The 20,261-nt window shown below is 47.6% G+C and overlaps 1 protein-coding gene across 5 annotated transcripts in view; it reads left to right on the forward strand.

The window, feature by feature from the left end:
- The window catches only part of INPP5A (inositol polyphosphate-5-phosphatase A), a 182,254-nt gene that overhangs the window by 30,117 nt on the left and 131,876 nt on the right, over positions 1 to 20,261 (forward strand). For 4 of the 5 annotated variants that reach the window (XM_015867550.2, XM_015867545.2, XM_015867546.2 and 1 more), the window contains exon 2: positions 7,095 to 7,136. In XM_015867550.2, coding sequence (XP_015723036.1) covers positions 7,095 to 7,136 — 42 coding nt within the window. Of the gene's footprint in view, positions 1 to 7,094; positions 7,137 to 19,393; positions 19,415 to 20,261 lie in introns of those variants that run through there. The other variant, XM_032445628.1, reaches the window with a different exon arrangement.

Below are 20,261 nucleotides of genomic sequence, written 5' to 3' on the forward strand. Positions count from 1 at the left end.
TATCTTCTCAAGAAGGGGTCGGGTATTGCTCAGGGCAGTTGATAAGCTCTGCTGTACCTCACTGTGTGGAGCTCGTGAACTTTAAGCCCTCGAGCTTTTATCTCCTGTAAGTTCCTTCCTACAGAACTGAGAATTGTGTAATACTGCATCCCCACCCCCCGAACACATTCTAACTTTTTAATCAAATTAGCCAGAATATTCAGAAAGGGGGGTAATTTTTATAAATGGGTAAGTAGGATTTTATCTACAGAAATGTGATGGCTTGGCCCAGCCTTTCTTGTATGTATGACTGTTTGGTCCATATTTAGGCTTTGGTCTGCTCCCAGTTTTGTAACATCAGACAGCAGCAGTGGTTCTTTTTCTTCCATATGGTCAAATAAGATCTGCCGCAGTTGGCAGAGTCATGTAATTTTGGCCTCAATACAGTATCTGCTGGCTTCGTTTGGCCCAGAGCAGCTGAGTGCAGCTCCGTGTGTTGGCTCTACAGCTTCCCAAAGGGGAGAGCTGCACAGAACTGCATGGAGCCCAGCAAGCGCTGCGGCACTGCTCTCAGCTGTAGGGTGTGGGGATGGGCTGGGCTGGAAGGGACCCACAAGGACCGTCACATATTCAGTGATTCTGTGTTTGATTGTTAGTTCAGAAGACCTGAGTGCAGCTTGAATCAAGGTAACAGCAAGGAATTTGACATGCTTGTTGCTGAGGGCTGTGCAGTGTCGGGTTTGGGTCTGTGTGTGTGTGTGTGTGTGTTTGTTTCCTTGCTTTGCTTCCAGTTTGCTGGATTTCAGGTTTTAGTTTGGATTGATGAGGCGTTTGTGTCTTCTCAGATTGTGGACTTTCTAGTCACTAATAACGTTGCTTTGTGTTGGAAGTGTCCCACAGCATACATGGAAGAAAGAAATCTGGGAGCTGGTTTTTGCGTCTGCTGTGATTCAATATGGATGTTAGAGGCCAGAGTGCAAGTCCAGGCTGCTGTAGGATGGCTTTTCTCTGCTGTTCCACCTGTGATGACTTTTAGGCAGTATTTTGCACTCAACTGCTATTCTGTGTTAATTGCTGGGGCTGTTTGGCCCAAGAGATCAGGTTAGAGCCATGTCGTACATACATGAAAGCATACTGAGTTAGCTAGCCTGCAGTCATCGTCTCCAAAGCATTCGTTTCTTGCTTGAAAGTCTCTTGTAGTCCATGTGTTGCTCTGAGGCAGCAGTGCTCTGTGAGCAGGCATCCCGCAGTCACAGCCCGCAGGCCTGGCACAGCACGGGGCATTTCCAGGCCTGCAGGAAGAGCCTTCCTGCCCCCAGCTCCACAGCTGTTCTCACTGCTGGTCTCCCTGCCCGGGAGGAACCCTGCAGCTAGAAATGCGTTGTGTGCTGAACTCTGTCCCTGTTACAACTTGCATGCATGAAGTTTGAATGGCAGGCTCAGCGCAGCGGCTGCAGGCCGGGTGTTTGGCTCTCAGTGCATCTCGCTGACCCGCTGGCCTCGATCGGGCTGTTTCCAGCTGCTGACCACAGTTCTCGTTTCCCTTATTGCTCGGGTTCCTTTCTGACTTGTGCCGTCTGTCTGGCTGTGATGGGCGGGCAGAGCCCTGCAGGAGGGCTCAGAAAACAGCAATCAGTGCTGACTGCTGGGTTTGTTGGTGTGCGTGGGGTTCTGTTTTGTTTTACTGTTCAAAGTTCGCAGGCTCAGCAGTTTTTCATGTGGGATTTGAAAGGGAGGGAAACTTAATTATGCAGCAGATTTAACTTTTGAAACCGGATCCTAAAAAAGACTGTTTTTCTACTGCATGCGCCTTAAAAATAGTTGTTATAGATAATGAGTAATTATCTCTATTTAGCCTGGGGGAGTTTTTAAAGATCTAATTTAAAGAAAGTGAAACAGACCATCTTGTGTAGGCAAGACAGAGTCACGGCAGTGACTGTGAATATTGCCAGACCTCTGTTTTATCTATCGATACGCGAGAGCAGGTTAATGATACTTGCCGTTGTTTTCAGTAGGGTCTGGTTTCTCCAGTCCATTCCAAAATCAGGATATGAAGTAATTGAACACTCAGGTCTATTAATGCAGTTAATCCCTGCTCCTTGCAAACTGTTTGGGCTGATAAATACATGGGGTTGGATTAGCTGTTATTGTTAATACTCTTAATGTGCTGCTTATTGAAATATCCAAGAGCCTTTAATCTTTCTGTAAGAAGGTGGTAATAAAAGTTAAATTTGAAACGTGTTAGGAGTTCAGTAGGGTAAGGTTTTAGTTGAGATCCGTGCCTTTATTCAGATCCTGGCAGCTACAAAGCCCTGTATGTCAATAAGTGCCGTGCCAGGACATGCATTTTGTTATGTGTGGGATGAGGGCAATGCAGCCAGGGCTGGGATTGGGTCTGGTTTGTGTCTCAGCTGTGCTCGGGGAAGGTGTGCATGCAGGAGCATGGTGCTGCTGTGCCCATGGTATGAGTGTGCTCACAGGAATGGCAGTGAATAAATACTGTCCTAAACAAGTTACTGAACATCAGTTCTTTCAAGTGTGTATGCAAACGTATATTAGACCTGCATAAAGCAGGCCAGCAGTGTCAGAGCCTGCGTGCTCGCGCTTGTTTCAAGGTGCTGCCACAAACCCATGTTTTCCGAGGCTTTGGCAGGAGTAGCGTCTGGCTGCCTGGGGGTGCAGCGGGGCAGCACCAGCCCTGTAAGCACAGGGGAGGTTGTGCAGCTGGGCTGTGTGTGAGCTGCCTGCACCAGGATCAGAGCAGCGGTTTCAGGGGATCCCTTAGTCTGCATAGGTCTTTTGAGGATGTTTAGTTCAAGCTCTGAAGTACAGATTATTTGTACCTTCTGTTCTACTCGTTATGCAGGATCCAGTTGGCTGATTCTCCTGTGTGTTCATGCTGAAGCTCAGGAAGTTTTCACAAAGTGGAAAAAAAATTGAGGCTGTTATTGACTAAAAATAAGTTTTACCAAAAAAGAAGGTGCTTTCTATAATTCATATCCTTCCATTTTCCACTGAATGAATCTAGTATGGTTATGTATGAAGTGGAAATGCTGGGCAAAAGACAGACTAATGGTTATGTTTGTTTTGAAAAGCTGCTTGTGTTCAGGGTATTGGCAGCTGACGTGGTACCCGGGTGTTTGGAAGCCTGCAGCTTTCCCTTACAGCCTGACCAATGCAGTAACCAGTGTGATGCTGATAGACCTCATATAGAAAGTCAGCGTGAAAAGAGGATTCAGTGAGATTTGAAATTTCCGGAGCTCAAAATCTTCTTGAGCTGAAGGGGGTGGTGGTGCGTGGTACCAGTGTCCTGTTATATTGGTGTGGATCCCACGTGGTTCTGCAGAACCTTGAGTCGAGTCAAGCTAGGCTTTAGGGACAGGCTCCCTGTTTGTAGCTCCTCTTATTGCAAATGCACGTGGTAATGGAAGGTTCAGATGAGGACAGGCTCCCGCTCCAGAAAGAAGCGTGATAAGGCTGGGCTTGGTCAGCACCAGGGAGGACAAGGGAAAGATTACTTTCATTTACGTTACAAAAAGAATGAGGTAATTTAATGAAGGGCAAAAGCTGTGAGGATGGGAAGAAGGCCAAAGAGTCTGGAAGACACAAAATGTGCTGTATCTACTTTTAGACAGAAAAATAAAAGGGAGATAAATGATCTTTTCACTCGACTGTTATCTCCAGTCTTCAAGAACTTTAAGTAATTCATACAGAGGTGACTGGGAAGAAGCTGGGAGCAGAGGGCTGGCTTAGAGCTTCGCCACAAGAGTGGTAAAAGCAGAGTGAGGATGTTGCTGTGCCCGAGGCTGCAGGAGGAGCGTGGTGGTGGAGGCCAGGGCTGGGCCTTGCACAGCTGGGGGTGGCTGGGCCAGGAGCCGTCCTGTCCTAACCCTGCTTCTTGTAAAGGAGCCCTCATTAGCTGCCCTGGTAGTCTAATTAGATGTAACTGCAGGACATGGGGCTAACAGGCTTCATAGCGTGTTCCAGTGCTGCTCCTCCTGTGGAATGGCTGCAAGTTGTACCAGAGGAGACTGAGATCAGACATCAGCAAAAGCTTTTTCTCTCAGTGAGCCGTCAGGCACTGGAATGGCTGCCCAGAGAGGTGCTGGAGTTGCTGTCCCTGGCAGTGTTCAGGAGCTATCGGGATGAGGAGCTATGTGATGAGGTTTAGTGGCTTGTGGTAGCAGCCGTGATGGGAGGGCAGTCTGGTTCCTGTCACAGGATGCTTGCAGCTGATTTCACCCCTGTGAGAAGTGCTGTAGGCAGAGCAGTGCCTCAGTCCCTGCTCTGTCCCCTTTGGGCACCTGAAGATGCAGGCACATCTGTGCCTCTCTGTGTTGACCTCAGTGTCTGGATTTGCTCAAGTACTCTGAGGACTCCACCGCCTCCAGTAAGCTTTGGAATTAAGCCATAAAACCGGCTTCAAAAGGGAAAGCACAAATCAAAAGCAAATTGAAGATAGAGAGTAGAGATTGGATCAGCAGGATATGCAAATGTGTTGGGTTCTGTTGACGAGAGTTTGGATGTAGTTGGATATGGTGCAATGGGGCTGTTTCTTCATTGGGTGACCTGATCTCATGTAGCCCTGCCCACAGCAGGGACATGGAAGGAGAGGATCCTTAAAAGTCCTTTCTGGCCTTAAACCATTCTTAATCTTGAGCTGAAGTCCTGGAGATGCATGTTGGCTTCATAGGACATTCCTGTTGTGGCTTATGAGGCTTATGAGTAGTGTCTGCTGTAGCTAAAAATAAGAGGGAAAGAAAACCTTCTAAAAACGGGTGGTAATAACCATGCAATATTCTTCCACATGTCTGCAGGCTGCTCCTGCTCCTTCACTTGCAGCTGTCTGCTGCAGGCATCTCCAGCAGTCGCTCATCCACCTTTAGGATGTAGCTGCTGTAGGTTCATTACACATTGTTTTGAGGTCTTGAATTTGCTTGGAAACTGATTTTTCTGTGTCTGTTGGCAGCTTGTCCAGTCAGATGTGGACAGAGGTGCTGATGCTCTCCATCTGTAACACCTGTCCTTCATATTAAATGGTGTTTGGTGGTATCTGATAGCTGGGGGTGTTTGCTGTGCTGCTGTGGCACCTGCTGCAGCAGTGTCCCTAAGCACTGGAGCAGTGCAAGCTGTGCATTGCCTTGCACTGTGATGAGCCTCTGCAGGTTGTTCTCTGCAGGAGTGATCTCTCTGACTGCCTGAGACCGAGTTTGCATCACCGGGTTGTCAGCGCACACTCTGGTCTTGAGGTGTTGTCATTGAGCTCTGAGGGGAACTCCTACCACTTCCAGCTATGTTTAAAAGCAAACTAATGTTGTGCTTAGTTTTCTTCCTTTGGGATTCTTGTAGGATGAATGCTTTAAATACTCCTGATTGGTAGCAGTTTTTATCCTCAAGTAAAAACAAGCACAGTTACTCTAAATTAACATGTATTGCATGTGCCAGTACCTACAGATGTGCATGCTGATCTAGCTGGATTTCCAGATGTGCTAAATAAAATCTTAGTTTTATTCCTGACGTAGGAGGTCGGTGTCTGAAATGCAGGGAGGGTCTGGTTGGGGACCATCACACTGTGTAGTGCATTGCCTTGAGTTCAAGCATGGGGCCTTGGGGTTGCTGTGACCCTGCCAGGCAGCTGCTTGCTGTAAGTGCAGGCTGTAGGTGAAAGTAGGGCTCTTTCATATGTGTATTTTTACAAATGGCTGATCTCTGTCCACTTTGGATTCTTTTTTCAGAATAAATAGGTCCCTGGGGCATCTGGTGGATGGTGTAAATTAGGTTTAAAAAGTAGGAGTGTGAGGCCTTTTGTTTTTAGGTGAAAGTTGTCTGTCACCCACTAATAACACTGTGCTTTCAGTTCTGAAAACAAACACGGCATTGCTGAAGTGCCTACAGTCCAGAGCAGGGTTTGCTCATCGAGGCTTTGTAGCAGCTGGAAATGTTCATCAGGAGTTTTGCAGTTCCTGGGATCTTGCCTTCTGGTTGGATTAAATTTGGCCTTCTGGTTGAAATCCCACAGAAATCACATGCAACACGTGTGAGCATGTTCCCCATCTATGTCTGTTCTGATTACAACCAGTACATCCTGTGCTGCTCTCATAACTTCTGGTTCAGAGCTGTATTGAAATCACAGCAGCTCCTGGTTTGTTTGTTTTCTCGTTTTATGGAAGTCAGTTCTTTCTTATCATTAGTCATGGAGTTGTTTCATTAAGTTCAAAATGAGTGGAAAAAGGGTTAAGGTTCCAGGAACAAGTAGTTACAGAGACAGTGTTCTTATGGAGAGAATATGTTATCCTTTGCTTCACTGCCTGCAGTTTTTGTGTCTTCAGCTTCCTTGCTGTGGCTCTGCAGTGTTGTTCGGTGGAGCGGGAGGGCATGAATGGGAGACAGGCGTGTTTTGCTCTGTGTGTCTCTGACCAACCACTGCATGAACGGTTGCTGGTGGAGCATGGGGCACCTCTGCTTTCCAGTTCCATACATTACGCTGTGCCCCAGACGCTGCATTCCTACTGTTTCTGTAGAAGAGTGATTTGGGGCTGTTTCCCTCCTACAACGCAGGAATGAGCAAATCTTGCTGATGATTTAAGTTGGTAAACGCTGGAGCTGCTTCCACATTTGATGCATGGAAACCATCCGTCCACCTCTGTAATTGTATCTGGTGTGCTTCACAAAAGCACAATTTTGTTCTCAGCGTTTTTTGCTGCTTCATTTTCATAACTTCTGTGATGATTTTGAACAGTTTGTTCTTGCCGAGCTGCAGCATCCTGCAGCAGCACAGCTGTCCCTCTGAGCCCGTTTGTTAGAACCCGCTCCATGTAATTTGAAGCTCAGGTTGCACAAACTGGGTGTCAGCACTTCATGTAAAGGCTTTGAAATCCAGGCAGTGAGTGTGTGCTTCAGGAGCAGGTGTTGTGATAAGTATCAGGTCTGTGGATTTAATTACTGGATCATCTTGTAGGAATAGGGATGTAGTGAAGCTGTAGATGTAATGCATCTCCTTTAATTGTAGAAAAAAACGCCTGCTCGAAAGCCCCAAGAAAAGGGACGAGTGTTGTGGTATTGTTGTAAAAATGTGTTGCTTTTAATCCTAACTCTCTTGTATTTTTGTTTTTCAGCCAGAAAACCTGCAGAAGAATTGGCTGCGGGAGTTTTATCAGGTGAGGTGAAACTTCTTGCTTATTAATAACAAAAAGTCCTTTCACTTCTGTGGAGCTGAAGTTCCTAGGTTATAATTCAAAGCAGTCTTTACAAAGTGTGCCCTTGGTACTGATCAGTGTGCAGACATCATTTCTTCTCACTGACAAATCTTCTGGTTGAGAAAATTTGGGCACTTTGTTTAAACAAAAAAAGGTGTTCACATTTTTATTAAAACCTTCACACTTTCTGCTGGTGGGGTGCAGGGAATCAGCTCTCTTATCTGAATCCCTTCAGATTGTCCCATTTCAGAGTAACATGAAAAGTACCACAACTGTGTTGCAGCTACTGAACAATATTCTTAAACACGTTATAAGCTAAACTGCATGTTTTTTAAGCCCAAACGCTGCTCTAAAACATTCTAGTTTTGCAGTGGAAGTTTAGAAACCTTTCATCCTTTATGTGCAGCTTTAGTGCTGCTTTACTTTGATAATTTGTATCACATCTACCAGAATTGATGGGTTCTGAAGTTCCTTTATTTGTTATTAAAGCTCTGATGTGAAATGGTTAACACAGCCACGTTCTGCACTTCAAGGTTTGAAGTGAAACTGCGGCAGACTGGATTTTCAGTGTTTTGTTGCCCCTTTTGTGAGACTGGAATTGTAATCTCAGGATTGGAAGGTCAAGGTACCATCTGTGCCGTCTGTGACCATCCTTGCATTGCATTACAATTGCTGTTACAACACTGCAGTTTCTGGCAAGTTCAATGCAATTGCAATGAAATGAGTGTTCTGATATTCCATACTATCTGTCAGCTCCACAAAAGATGAATGTATTTTTTTCTTCTTCTGTCTTGGTTGAGCAGTGGTGTTTAAGTGGTGCTTAAACTGTACAAGTTTCCTCAGCTAATTCTGATTTATAAACCTTTTCGTATTTTATGAAAATACTTTCTATGAAGAAAATAGATATTTCAATAGATAAAAGCCTTTTTTTCCCTCTTTAGATCACTGAATATTTCATAGCATTATGTTACTTCTGTGCCTGCTCAGTAGTTACTGAGGCGGGGTGTGCAGTGTGGAAATGTCTCCAAACACTCTGTGGAAAACAGGAAAAGGAGGGGGAGAAAAAAGCTGCTGGTGTCCTGGAGCAGAGACCACTGCTGTGGAACTGGACTGGGTCTGTCTTTGGCCCACTGAGTACTGAGCACACCAGGCCCAAATAGGGAGAAATGGTTCCTTAATGCTCCCAGGTCGAGTCCAGGTACAGACCAGCTGAAGTGTAACTGTGCAGCCCTGCCCCATTCCTCAGCTGTAGCAGTTCTGCCTCCTTCCTTCCCATTCTTCCTGCCCTCCTTATCTGCAGTCCAAGGAAGCTGCATTGAAAAACAAACAAGAATGTTGCTGGTTTTGCTCATCACCAGTAGTGAATGACGGAAACAGCCCTCAGTGTGGGGAAGAAAGGAGGAGCCCTGACTCCTTCCTCCTCACGTCATTGCCTTGGGTAGGATTGCTGCTTGCACTGTTTGCTAATGCAGTAGGAAGTAGAATAAAACTTTAAGGAAGAGTCTAACGTGCTGCATTAAAAGAAGCACAGCGCAGTCCTGATGTCAGGCTGCGTAGCAACCTGGTACATGTAGGACTTCACATGCTTTTTTATTCAAGTTTTGCATGCTTGGAGTCCTCTGCAAATTGAAAGTGATCGGAAGTGCTGAAAACTGGCTTTTAAGAAAGCTGCTCGTGCTTCTTCATAAACTCAAACCCAGGTAAACCACAGACCACAACTTTTTTCCATCCTTCTGAGGAATTCAATTTGCATACGTGGTTGTGTCACTGCAGTTTGCATAACTTCTGAGAGCGGGGTCCTTGTGCCAGCTGCCAGAATAATCTCCACAAAAAGAAAACAAGTGCTCAGTTTGAAACGCTTCTAGAAGTTAAGCCCATCATGGAAAGTAATGGAGTTAAATCCAACTGGACACAAGTGGTGTTCACTGGGGGTCTGCATTGGACCTGTCCTCTTCGATATCGTCATTGATGACCTGGATGAGGGCACTGAGTGCACCCTCAGTCAGTTTGCAGGTGACACCAGGCTGGCTGGAAGTGTCGATCTGCCTGGGGGTAGCAAAGCCCTACAGAGAGATCTGGGGTGAGGCACAACAAGACCAAGTGTCGGGTCCTGCACTTTGGCCTCAGCAGCTCAACAGCCTTGGGGCTGGATGGCTGCGTAGAGGAAGTGAACCTGGGGGTGTTGGTTGATGCTTGGCTGAATGTGAGCCAGCAGTGTGCCCAGGTGGCCAAGAAGGCCAATGGCATCCTGGATTGCATCAGAAATAGCTGCCAGCAGGAGCAGGGCTGGGATTGTCCCTCTGTACTCAGCTCTGGTGGGGCTGCACCGACAGTGCTGTGTCCAGTTCTGGGCCCCTCACTGCAAGACATCAAGGCCTTGGAGCATGTTCAGAGGAGGGCTACAAAGCTGGTGAGGGGTCTGGAGCACAGGGCTTATGAGGAGCGGCTGAGGGAGCTGGGAATGTTCAGCCTGGAGAAGAGAAGGCTAAAGGGAGACCTTATAGCTCTCTATAACTACCTGAAGTGATTTGTAGTGAGCTGGGGGTTGGCCTCTTCTCTCATGTAAATGGTGGTAGGACCAGAGGGAATGGCTTCACGCTGTGCCAGGGGAGGTTCAGGCTGGAAACTGGGAAATATTACTGCTCTGAAAGAGTGGTCAGGCAGTGGAATGGGCAGCACAGGGAGGTGGTGCAGTCACCGACCCTGGAGGTGTTCAAGGAATGTTTGGACGTTGTGTTGAGGGACATGGATTGGTGAGAACTATGGGTGGTGAGTGGTTGGACTGGATGATCTTGTAGGTCTTTTCTAACCTTGGTGATTCTCTGAACATCAAATAACACAATAAGGAACATTTCTGTGGCTTTTTGTTGTTCAAGTTCCAACAGCTTTAAATCAGGGGTTTTAGATATTGTGATACATCAGCACAGGTCACTTAATTCATGTTTTATTGTAGGTTACTGCTATGTGCATTTCCCAGAATGTAGCATGTGAAAGACCTTAACACTTAAATGGCACGTGCTAAAATTTTTATGCCATCCCTCCATGGGCAGTCTGATCTGGTTCTTGATTTAGCATCCTGTGTGTGGCGAGGGGCTGTTGGAACAGGGTGATCCTTGATGTCCCTTCCAACCCAACCCATTCTATGATTATGTGATGCGGTTCTACAAATAACATGCAATCACAGAATCTTTTATGTTGGAAGGGACCTCTGAGGGCCACCCGGTGCCACCCCCTGCAGTGAGCAGGGACACCCACAGCTCCATCAGTGCCCAGAGCCCATCCCCTGCCCTGGGCTGCCTGCAGGGACCACCCCCACCTCCCTGGGCAGCCCACGCAGTGCCTCACTGTAACACACTTCTTCCTTATGCCCAGTCTAAACCTTCCCTATTTTAGTTTGAAACCATTTTCTCTTGTCCTGCATTAAATCTTGTATATGTTTGTGTTAAGTTACACAATTTATCCATGCAGATGAAAAAACCATAAATTTTAGTGTGTAATGACATCTTACAGCATAGCAGCCCCTGAAGTAGCTCGCTGCTTTATGACGTTGCTGATCACTTCTGATAGAGCTGATAAATGCTTTGTCTGATCTGTTTTACTTGGATGTATCAGTCCCTTGTAAATTTGCAGTCTGTGTTTTGAATGACAGCTGACTCTGTAGTTTAGAACTGGTCTGTCATCAAACACGGGGTGGCTTTTTGCCAGTTCACAGCAGTTGCTATTTTCCCCCTAAGGAAAGAAGTAAAGTCCAGTGACGGGCAGTCCGGCAGAACTCAGCCCCGCTGTTTATGGGCCCTGGCTCCTGGCACAGTCCCCATGGCAGTGGTGGAGCTGCTCCTGTGAGTGCTGCCTGGGCACACAGCTGGGGCTGCCTGCTGGAGCGGCCCCGGCCTCAGCCTCGCTGCTGCTCTGGTTTCCCATTGCTGGCTTTGTAATCAAGCTTTTCCTTCTCATTGCTGTATTCTTTCATTTGGTTCCACTGCTCAGTACATGGTGATGGTGTTGTGGTCCTGTAACGCTTTTCCTTGTAATGTTAAGCTGAAGGTATTGTATTATATTCTGATCTGTATGTAAGTAAGAGGGCTTAAAGTTGGTCTGAATGAGCTTTTGCAAGGTGGGGGCAAGGTCAGCATCTCAAGTAGTGACATTTTAGGAACAAGAAGGTTCTGGGGAGGCTGCCTTTCCATTAATGCTTAACAGGCTGGTTAAAAGGTTAAAGCACATCATCCAGTTAGAACACTGTGTCATTCCCCCGAGTGCCTGGGGAACAGTGTTCCTGTTCTTCTGTGGATCAGAATATTAACTTTAAAGTTGGCATATTTTATGTTACCTACTGTAAAACAACTGTCGCCTCTCCTTCCTCCCTCCTTGTCTGCCCATAGAACTGCATGAAGAACTGGATGTGCTGGTGTAGTGGCAGCTTAGAGCGATGTGGTCTTCCCAGGCCTTCTGCATCACTGTACATTGGGGTGGTAGATTCTGGATATGTGGATTGATCCGTATTCAAGTCATTGTGCTTTTCAGACAGCGTGGAGTGTCTAAGGTTGGGTTTTGCTGCTTCTGCTGCTGCAACCGAGTTTGTTTTTGGATTTCCTCTGCAGAGCCAGATTAATACTTTTCCTTTAGGAAAACTTTTCTTTCGTTCACTTCCAGAGCCTTAATTTCAGAAACTTGCTCTCTTGGAACGTGGACATTTGAGAAACAGTCTGGCATTTTTCTTCTGCTGCAGCTGTCATCATGTTTCGTGTCTTACTGCATTTTGGCTTAGCACGATTGACTAATCTTAATCTGTCAGCAAGCGCTGCAAAGCCAGGAGAGCTTCCTCAGCCCCTGGCATTCTGGAGGCAGGCTCAGTGCAGATGGCTGCAGGTCGGTGGGAGCTCTGTGCTGTGCCTGCTCAGTGTGCTGGGCCCTGCTGGCCCTCGCTCCGTGTGACGCACGAGGCTGTAACCGGGAATTTGGCAGCAGCTTCGTGACTTAATTTAGGCCTGGGAAGCGTATGTGGTCTGGCCTTGGAAATTCAAGGCCCTCCTCTAAGCAAAAATACCCCACCCTTCTTGAAGAAGAATGGAAAATGCTTTTAAGGAGCCTGTTGAAGACCACACAGGGATTTTTATATAGTTTTTTTGTTTGTGACTCTCTTAGTACTGAAGTGCAGGAGGTTCACGCCGTGCTTTACTTCCTAGATTAAGAGAAGGAAAAAGTGCACAGAACAAGCTCCCAGCTGAGTTTGTTTTATTTTCACTTGCGAACCTCAGGGTTGGAAAGGAATGTGAGTGTCTGTGTGTTGCTGCTATTTAAAACATGCTTTGAGTTTGGGGTGTGGACACGAGGTTCAGAGCTGCTGGATTCTTGTTTTCTTTGTTCTTGGATGCGTCCTCCTCCTCCCGCAGAGAAGCCGTTGGGATTAAGAAAAGGACTGAATGCACAGTAGTAGCCATAAACAGGACAGAAATGTGCATGATCTCAGTGTGTGGTGCTGCTGTCGCAGATGGGCATGAAGCCATTCTTAATATGTCTGTGTTTAAAACAGGCTCTGCTTTTTCTGCAGAAACCAGAGTATTGGCAGAGCTTGCATTTCGAGCTGTTTTTAGCTGAGGTGAGGACAGTGAAGATGGTTGCAGTTCCTGCAGTCCTTTCTTGTGGCTGCAGGAAGGAACAAACCTAAACCAAAATGAGAATGAAGTCAGTTTCTGAGAACTCGCCGTGCTTCCCTGGAGAGGTTCAGCTGATGCAGGGCCGGGCAGTGGTCACAGCCAGGGCTGCCACCCAGCGCATGGTGAGTCAGACAGACAGAGGTGTGTTGGCAGGGCTTGAAATGACTGGGTGCAGCCCCGACAAAAGAGATGGGGGTGCTGGTGGATGGCAGGCTGGGTGTCAGCCAGCACCGTGCTCTCACAGCCTAGAAAGACAACTGCATCCTGGGCTGCATTCGAAGCAGCGTGGCAGCAGGGTAGGGAGGTGATCCTGCCCCTCTGCCCTGCACTGACAAGGCCTCACCTGGAGCATCCAGATGTGGAGCCCTCAGTGCAGGAGAGACATGGAGCTGTTGGGTGTGCCTGGAGGAGGGCCACAGAAATGAAGCAGATGGAGCAGCTCTCCTACAGGGCAGGCTGAGAGCTGGGGCTGGGCAGCCTGGGAAGGCTGTGATGTGAGCTGATTGTGGCCTGTCTGTGTCTAGAGGAGAGCTACAGGAAAGAAGGGGACAGACTCTGTGGTGATAGAGTGAGGGGAAATGGCTTCAAGCTTAAAGGGGGGAGATTTAGGTTAGATATAAAGAAAAAACCTTACACGGTGATGTGGTAGATGTGATGTCTCTGGAGACTTCAAGGCCAGGCTGGATCGACCTCTGGGCAGCCTGGTGGAGCTGTGGTGTCCCTGTTCAGTGCAGGGAGGTTGCTCTGGATGGCCCTCAGAGGCCCCTTCTAACTCTAAGGATTCTGTGACTGTACACGTGTTGGGAATCCATAAAGCATAGGGTTGGGACGTGCCAGCTGTCTGACAGGTGGATTTCAGCTCTATTTGTTCCAGATCTTATGATTTCCACAGAGCTTTATTCTCAGGATCCCTTTCTTTCAGTTGCTGCCCACAGCTGACTTTGTCTTTGCCTGAATGTAGATGCACTGGGTTGGAATGGGCAGGATCATGTGTCCTACCAAAACACTGGGCATTGTCAGACTAATTAGCAGGTCAAATGCTTTGCTTTGAATGTAGTCATATGGAAGAAATGATTTAGAACAACTTTCAGTGTTTGTTATAGGTAGAACTGACATTAAAACAGGCAGTGTGCTTTTTTGAGGCTTACTGAATTCACTGACTTGTATTTAAAGTCTGAGTTTTCAACATCCGTGCCCTTATGGCTGTTAATCTGAGAACTGTAAAAATGACTGTTGTGAATAGCATGCAAAGACAGTATGTTCTAAGCACATATATAGTCTGTATGCTGAGATTATGGTCAGTTTCATTGTTTTTCTTGGGTGTGGGAACTGCAGTAACTTGTTCGTTATGTACAGCCAAAGTTGACAGTTAAAACTGTTATTGCTTGTAAAACTGATGTTTTTCTTCTACCCTTCTGATCACTAAGTAACTCACTCTTTACCTTCTCTAGTACTATTCTCATCACAGAGGCTTGTGAAATCTTTGGATTTTCTCTTTCTGTTAAGAATCCAGACATTCTCATTGCCAGTGTAGTCATTTATTTTAAATGCTGGGTTTGCATTGTAGATCTGCAGCCTGTGTTTTGTTGGGTTTAACTTTAGACTGTAATAACAAGAAATGGTGTTCTGCAGTTCTGTAATGTATGAAGCTGGCAGCATTTGTTCTGATGACCACTTCTGGTAGCTGTGTCACTGGCTGCCTGAAATAGGCGACCACAGGTTTTGGAAGGTGGGGGTGTTACATCTGAGGGTGTAATATGGGTGGGGGAGGGAGGCTGAACAGAAACTGTACTTGGAAGGAAATCTCCTCCTTTTAGGGAATAGCATAATATGATAAAATCTGCGAAGAAAGATTTCCAGCCTGTTGGGCATCGTGTTTGGTGAAGGGGGAGAACAAATGGGCTCCCCTCTGCTCTATATGGGGTAATAATCCCTGTTTGTCAGCCCTGGTCCTGCAGAAGGAAACAGACAGGTTTGCAATGTGCTTCCTGTAGTGTGTTGTGCTCCAGTGTGTCGTCCTCACACAGTGCTGTGCAAATTCAGCAATAATCTGTTGACTTGTCAAAAAGAAGGGCAGGCACTATGGAGGAAAGGTGCTGCGAAATCTCAAGGTGCAGTTTGCTGTAATTTCTAATGTCTCATGCAGAAAGTAATATTTACAGTTGAAAAGATGCTACTTGAATCAAGACAGGTGAGAAAAGTCTTGGAAGCAAGTATGTCATAGAGTGCATGTCATAATAGGAAATTACAATGACGGAGAAAGAAACCTCTTACGCAGAGACAGAGTTCAGTGAAGTCCTGATGCTGGCTGTCACATTTCATTTCATAACAAGAGCTGGTAACTTGGATCGTAGCTCCTGTGGTTTAGATTCCCATCTGCTGTTCAGTAAAACTGGAGTATGGTCATTTTCAACCCAGGCCATTCTATGATTCTATGGAAAGCATACTCTGTTACCCCAAAAGCATCCCTTGGAAACAAGGGGGAAAAAGGGCTGTTTGGAGAGAAGTGAGTATGTGTTTTGTAAGAGTAGTGGTTCAGAGTGCTATGTGTTTGATGGGGAAGGTTTTTCTCTTAACATGAAACTGGATGGTGAAATGAACTAGATGTTAAGCAAATGGCAGAGTACTCATAGAATATGTAAATGAGATTACTGTTTGATTTATGTGAAGTGTCCAGTGTGCAGTTTTTATCATAGGATGGCTTGGGTTGGAAGGGACCTCAGAGATCATCAAGTTTCAACCTTCCTACCACAGACAGGGCCACCAGCCTCCAGATCAGGCACTAGACCAAGTCACTCAGAGCTGCAGGAGCACAGTGCTGGCTCATGCTCAGTTTTTCATACTCCAGGTCCTTCTCTGCAGGGCTGCTCTCAAGGAGTTCTTCTCCTGGTCTGTATACATATCTGGGATTACTCTGACCCAAGCGCAAAACCTTGCACTTTGTTATGTTGAACCTCATTAGGTTCACATGGTTCCACCTTCTGAGTTTGTCAAGGTCCCTCTGAGCGTCGTTCCTTCTCATGTGTCAACACAATGTAGCTCAGCTTGGTGTCATCAGCAGATTTGCTGAGGGTGCACTTGAGCCCATCATTGATGTCACTGATGATGCTGAAGAGCACTGGTCCCAAGGCAGACCCCTTGGGGACATGGCTTGTCACTGGTCTCCACGTGGACACAGCACTATTCAACACAAACCTCTGTGTAAGGCCTAACCAATTCCTTACCTGCCAAATAGTCCACCCCTGAAATCCTTATCTCTCTGATTTAGTGATCAGGATGTGATGGTGACCACGTCAAAGGTCTTGCCCAAGTCTGGGCGGGGAGGTTTCCAATTCCCACCCAGAGGCCCAGGGATGTGAGCTTCAGGGATGTGAAAAATACAGGAATCCTGGCTGACAGCGAAGACCAAGGCAGAGAACTCATTTAGTACCTCAGCATTCTCCATATCTGTCATAGCCAGTTTTCTTCTCTTGTTTTCCAGTGGAGGTACACTCTCTTTGGCCTGTCTTTTCTGGCCAGCACACCTATAGAAACCATTCCTGTTGCTTTTAACCTCCCTTGCCAAGTTCAGTTTCATATGTGCCTTGCCTTTCCTAATCCCCACTCTGCAAGTCCTGACAGCACCCCTGTATTCTCCCCAGGTGACGCACCCTTGTTTCTACAGCCCTACAGTCCCTTTTCCCTCCGCCTGACCAGCAGGTCCTTGTTGAGCCATGTCAGCTTCCTGCCTCTCCTGCATATTTTCTTATTCTGAGGGGTGGAGAGCTCTTGTGCTCTCAGAAAGGCATCCTTGAAGAGCAGACAGCTTTCTTCCACTCCTTTGTCTGTCAAGGGCAGCTTCCCAGGAGATCTCATCCTAAATAGCCTGAAGTTTGTTCTCCCAGTGTTCAGGGTTCTGATCCCACTCTTAGCCAGCCACTGAGATCATGAATTCAACCAGGGCATGGTTGGTGCAGCCCAGTCTGCCTCCAATCCTAATGCCTTAATCCCCAATTCTAACTCATAGGCTCTCAACCTCCTCTTCACCATTACTCAGAGGAAGATCCTCACAGTCTGTATGCTCTTTGACATAGAAGGCTACTCCCCCACCCTTCCTACCTGGCCTATCCCGTCTAAAAAGGTGATGCCCCTCTATGGTAGCATTCCAGTTATGGGAGTCATCCCACCGCATTTCCATCATAGCAACTGGACTGTAATTTTTCAAGCATGTCATGGTTTCCAGCTCTTCCTGCTTACTTTCTGCGCTGCATGCATTGGTGTGAAGCCACCTCAGCTGGGCTTTCTGACACACCACCTTTCTAGAGGAGCCCTCCCCTAAACCTCCAGAAGAAATATGATGTTTTTCCCCTGCTGCTTCCTATAGGGACATGAGGAGGATTCAGATGGGAGGTTGGCAAGATCCTACAGGACAGTTCAGAGGTTTTTTCCTGCAGTCTCCTGCTGTGACTGTAACCCCAGGCCTTTCTCTGTACTGTCACACTTGACTCTTCCGCCATCGGATCTAACATAAAGCCCCAGACCACTTGCTGCACCCTAGCAAACCTCACTGCATCTCCTACCTAGTTTAAAGCCCTTGCACTGAGCCCTGCTGGCTCTTGGGGTAGGGTCTGTTTCCCTTGGTGACGCCCCTCTGCAGCCATTAGACCAGGTATTGCGAAACTTGCCCCATGGTCAAGAAACACAGAGTTCCAGCAGTGGCACCAGCCTCAGTCCCTTATTCGTCACTTGGGTTTTTCTGGCCTGCTCAGAGTCCCTCACTGCCCCCACGCTAATGTTAGTTCCTGGAGAGAAAAATAGGGGCCTGTTATAGGAAAAGCATCTGAAAAAAGCAGCAGCGTTTGAGTGGAAGAGCCATGGGGCATCTCAGCTGCACAGCACACACATGGATTGCAGCGTGTTTCTCTGCGCTGAATCCTCGCTGTGGAGGTGTTGGTTCAGCGACTCCTTCTGAAGAGGGAAGACGTGAGCACAGCCTGGAAGCTCTTGTGGTGCCAGGCAGCAGCAACACGCTGTGACATCACGGAAACTTGCGGCGCTCTGTGCTCCTGGTGCTGCTGCACCGCCTGGTGTGGCCGACAGCGGGCACCGGGAGCAGCGCTCTGCAGGGCTGCTGAGTGTCAGGGCGTGCAGTCTGAGCAGGGCGTCCCGCTGCACATCCCTCCGTCTGACTTGTTAGAAAGAGGAACCTGTACATAACACATGAGTAAAGTAAAGAAACGTGTTTGTCCCTTTCCCAGCCCTTCTTATTGGTTTCTGTTGCACAAACTTTGTGGAACAAAATCAAATCAGTCTCCTTGTGATGAACATTTCTGTATGGATGCCTTACTCTGAGATTTGAAGGAAGCACCCAGGAAAAAAAGAAGTCAAATGAGACCTAGAAAAACAGTTTCTGGTCTGATAAAGTGAACATATGCACGTGCTGGTAGTGCCCATTTCTTTATGAAGCTGTGCAGCCTGCGGGTCTCGGGGTAGGGATCTGTGCCCCCTGCTTTGGTCACAGCTTTGAGGACCATGGAGGCACCGTGCCAGGCTGGGAGCTTGCTGCAGGGCCTCATGGGGAGCAGTGGCAGCGGTAGGAAGCAGGCTGTGCTATGGGATGGGATGGGTGTGCAGGGTGTCTTGGGGCCGGGGCCGCCCACCTGTGGGCCACAGGGTGAGGAGCTGTCTGTGGAGACCCTTGTCTCGTACTTGGGTTTCTGAGGCATAGGGGAAGGTGTAAAGCTGCCTGTCTGCTGGTGGTAGCGTGCTGCTATGTTGTTTTGTAAGGTTTTAATTAAAAATCCTTCAGGAATTACTTAAGAATGGCACTGAAGTGTTGTTAAATGTACGTAGCTCTATGGATGGTAACTTGAGTCATGTCCTGAAGCACTGGTTGCACACCTGGGGGAAGAGCAGGGCCAGCCCTGGCCACACAGGTGAAGGCAATTCAGTGGTGTAACTGGAAGGGCTGGAGCCCAACTGCGCCTTTCTCACACCCCATTTAAGGGCTGACTGCCGCTGGGGAAGGATCTCTTTCTGGACATCACTCCCTGGTGGAGCTTTCCTCTGCACACTTGGGATCTTCTGATATGGGCAATCTTCTTCCATTTCCTTACAGCACTTTCTATTGAGGGGATCCTTCCATCATTACACTCCTGGTTAAGCACCTTTTCCCATCATATTGATCTGTCCAATTACTATGATCCACAACAGGATTTTTGAGTTTCCTGCTGTGTGTGTGTGCTGAGTAACTACTGTGAGTAGTTAGTGTGGTGTAATAATACACCAGGTCGTGTTCAGCCATGTGCATCCATATGTGCACTGTGCTCATGCAGCAGTAGCCCCTTTGTACAGTGAGCTTTGCTCAGGGCTCCCCTCTGACTGGTAGCAGCTCTGAATCTGCTATGAGATGTGGTTTAGTGGCTTGTGGTAGCAATGGTGATGGGAGGACGGTTGGACTGGATGATGTCATAGGTCCTTTCCTTGTGATTCTATGATTCCACTACCCCCTGGACCCAGCTGACCTACTGCAGGGGGGGCCCTGGCAGTGCTGGGCCCTGCGCTGCCCTCAGCTCCACTGCACCATGCTGAGCTTCTCAGCAGGTGAGACACAGCAGGTGCTGCCAGACCTCACAGCCGAACCTGTGAGCACCTTGGGCACCACAATGTAGGCAGGATGTGAAACCGTTAGAGGTGGGCAGCAAAGACAGCAAGAAGTCAAGGTGTGAGGAGCAGCTGAGGTCCCTTGTTTTATGTGTCTCGGAAAAGGATGAGGTGAGGCCTCCTGGTGGCCCTACAGGTCCTTACAGGCGAGTGGAGGAACACCTCTGAGCTCTGCTGACATCAGCAGGACTTGAGGGAGCTGTGCAGAGCTGCTCTGGGGGTTAGGAGAGGGCTGTGTCCCGCAGGGTGGTGGGCACAGCACTGCACTCAGCTGTGGGGCACAGGGTGGGTGCTGCTGCATGGCACAGGGGCTGGCACCTGGTCCTCGTGGCCTCCCTCCAGCTCGGGATGTTGCGTGGTTGTATTTTGGTGCATCCAGGAATCATTTAATGCCCAGCTTTAACAAATAACGAATGTGCATTAACAACAGAACAACATTTATGTGATCTAGTATCTGATCCTTAACCTCTGGCAAATGTGAATTTAGAACTCTGGAACATTCATTATTCACTATTATGGATGGTTTGTTCTTTTATTGCAGTTGAGAACTAGTAAAGGGTAATGCAGCAGAGCCAACCTGCTCATAGTTTGAAGGTATTCGTTATATGAAGGATGTAACCAGTATTCAGGCATGTTTCTGTGCTTTAATCTCCAAGGAGTGCCGCTGGAGCCTCTCGCTGCTATAAGGCTCGTGTTATCTCCTTATTTCGATAACTGCTGTGCAGTTCTTCGTTGTTACACCTGCTGTGATTTCAGACTGTCAGGTATTTGAATGCACACAGAAATC

Source organism: Coturnix japonica, chromosome 6 (genome assembly GCF_001577835.2).
Source record: "Coturnix japonica isolate 7356 chromosome 6, Coturnix japonica 2.1, whole genome shotgun sequence".
Taxonomy (NCBI): domain Eukaryota; kingdom Metazoa; phylum Chordata; class Aves; order Galliformes; family Phasianidae; genus Coturnix; species Coturnix japonica.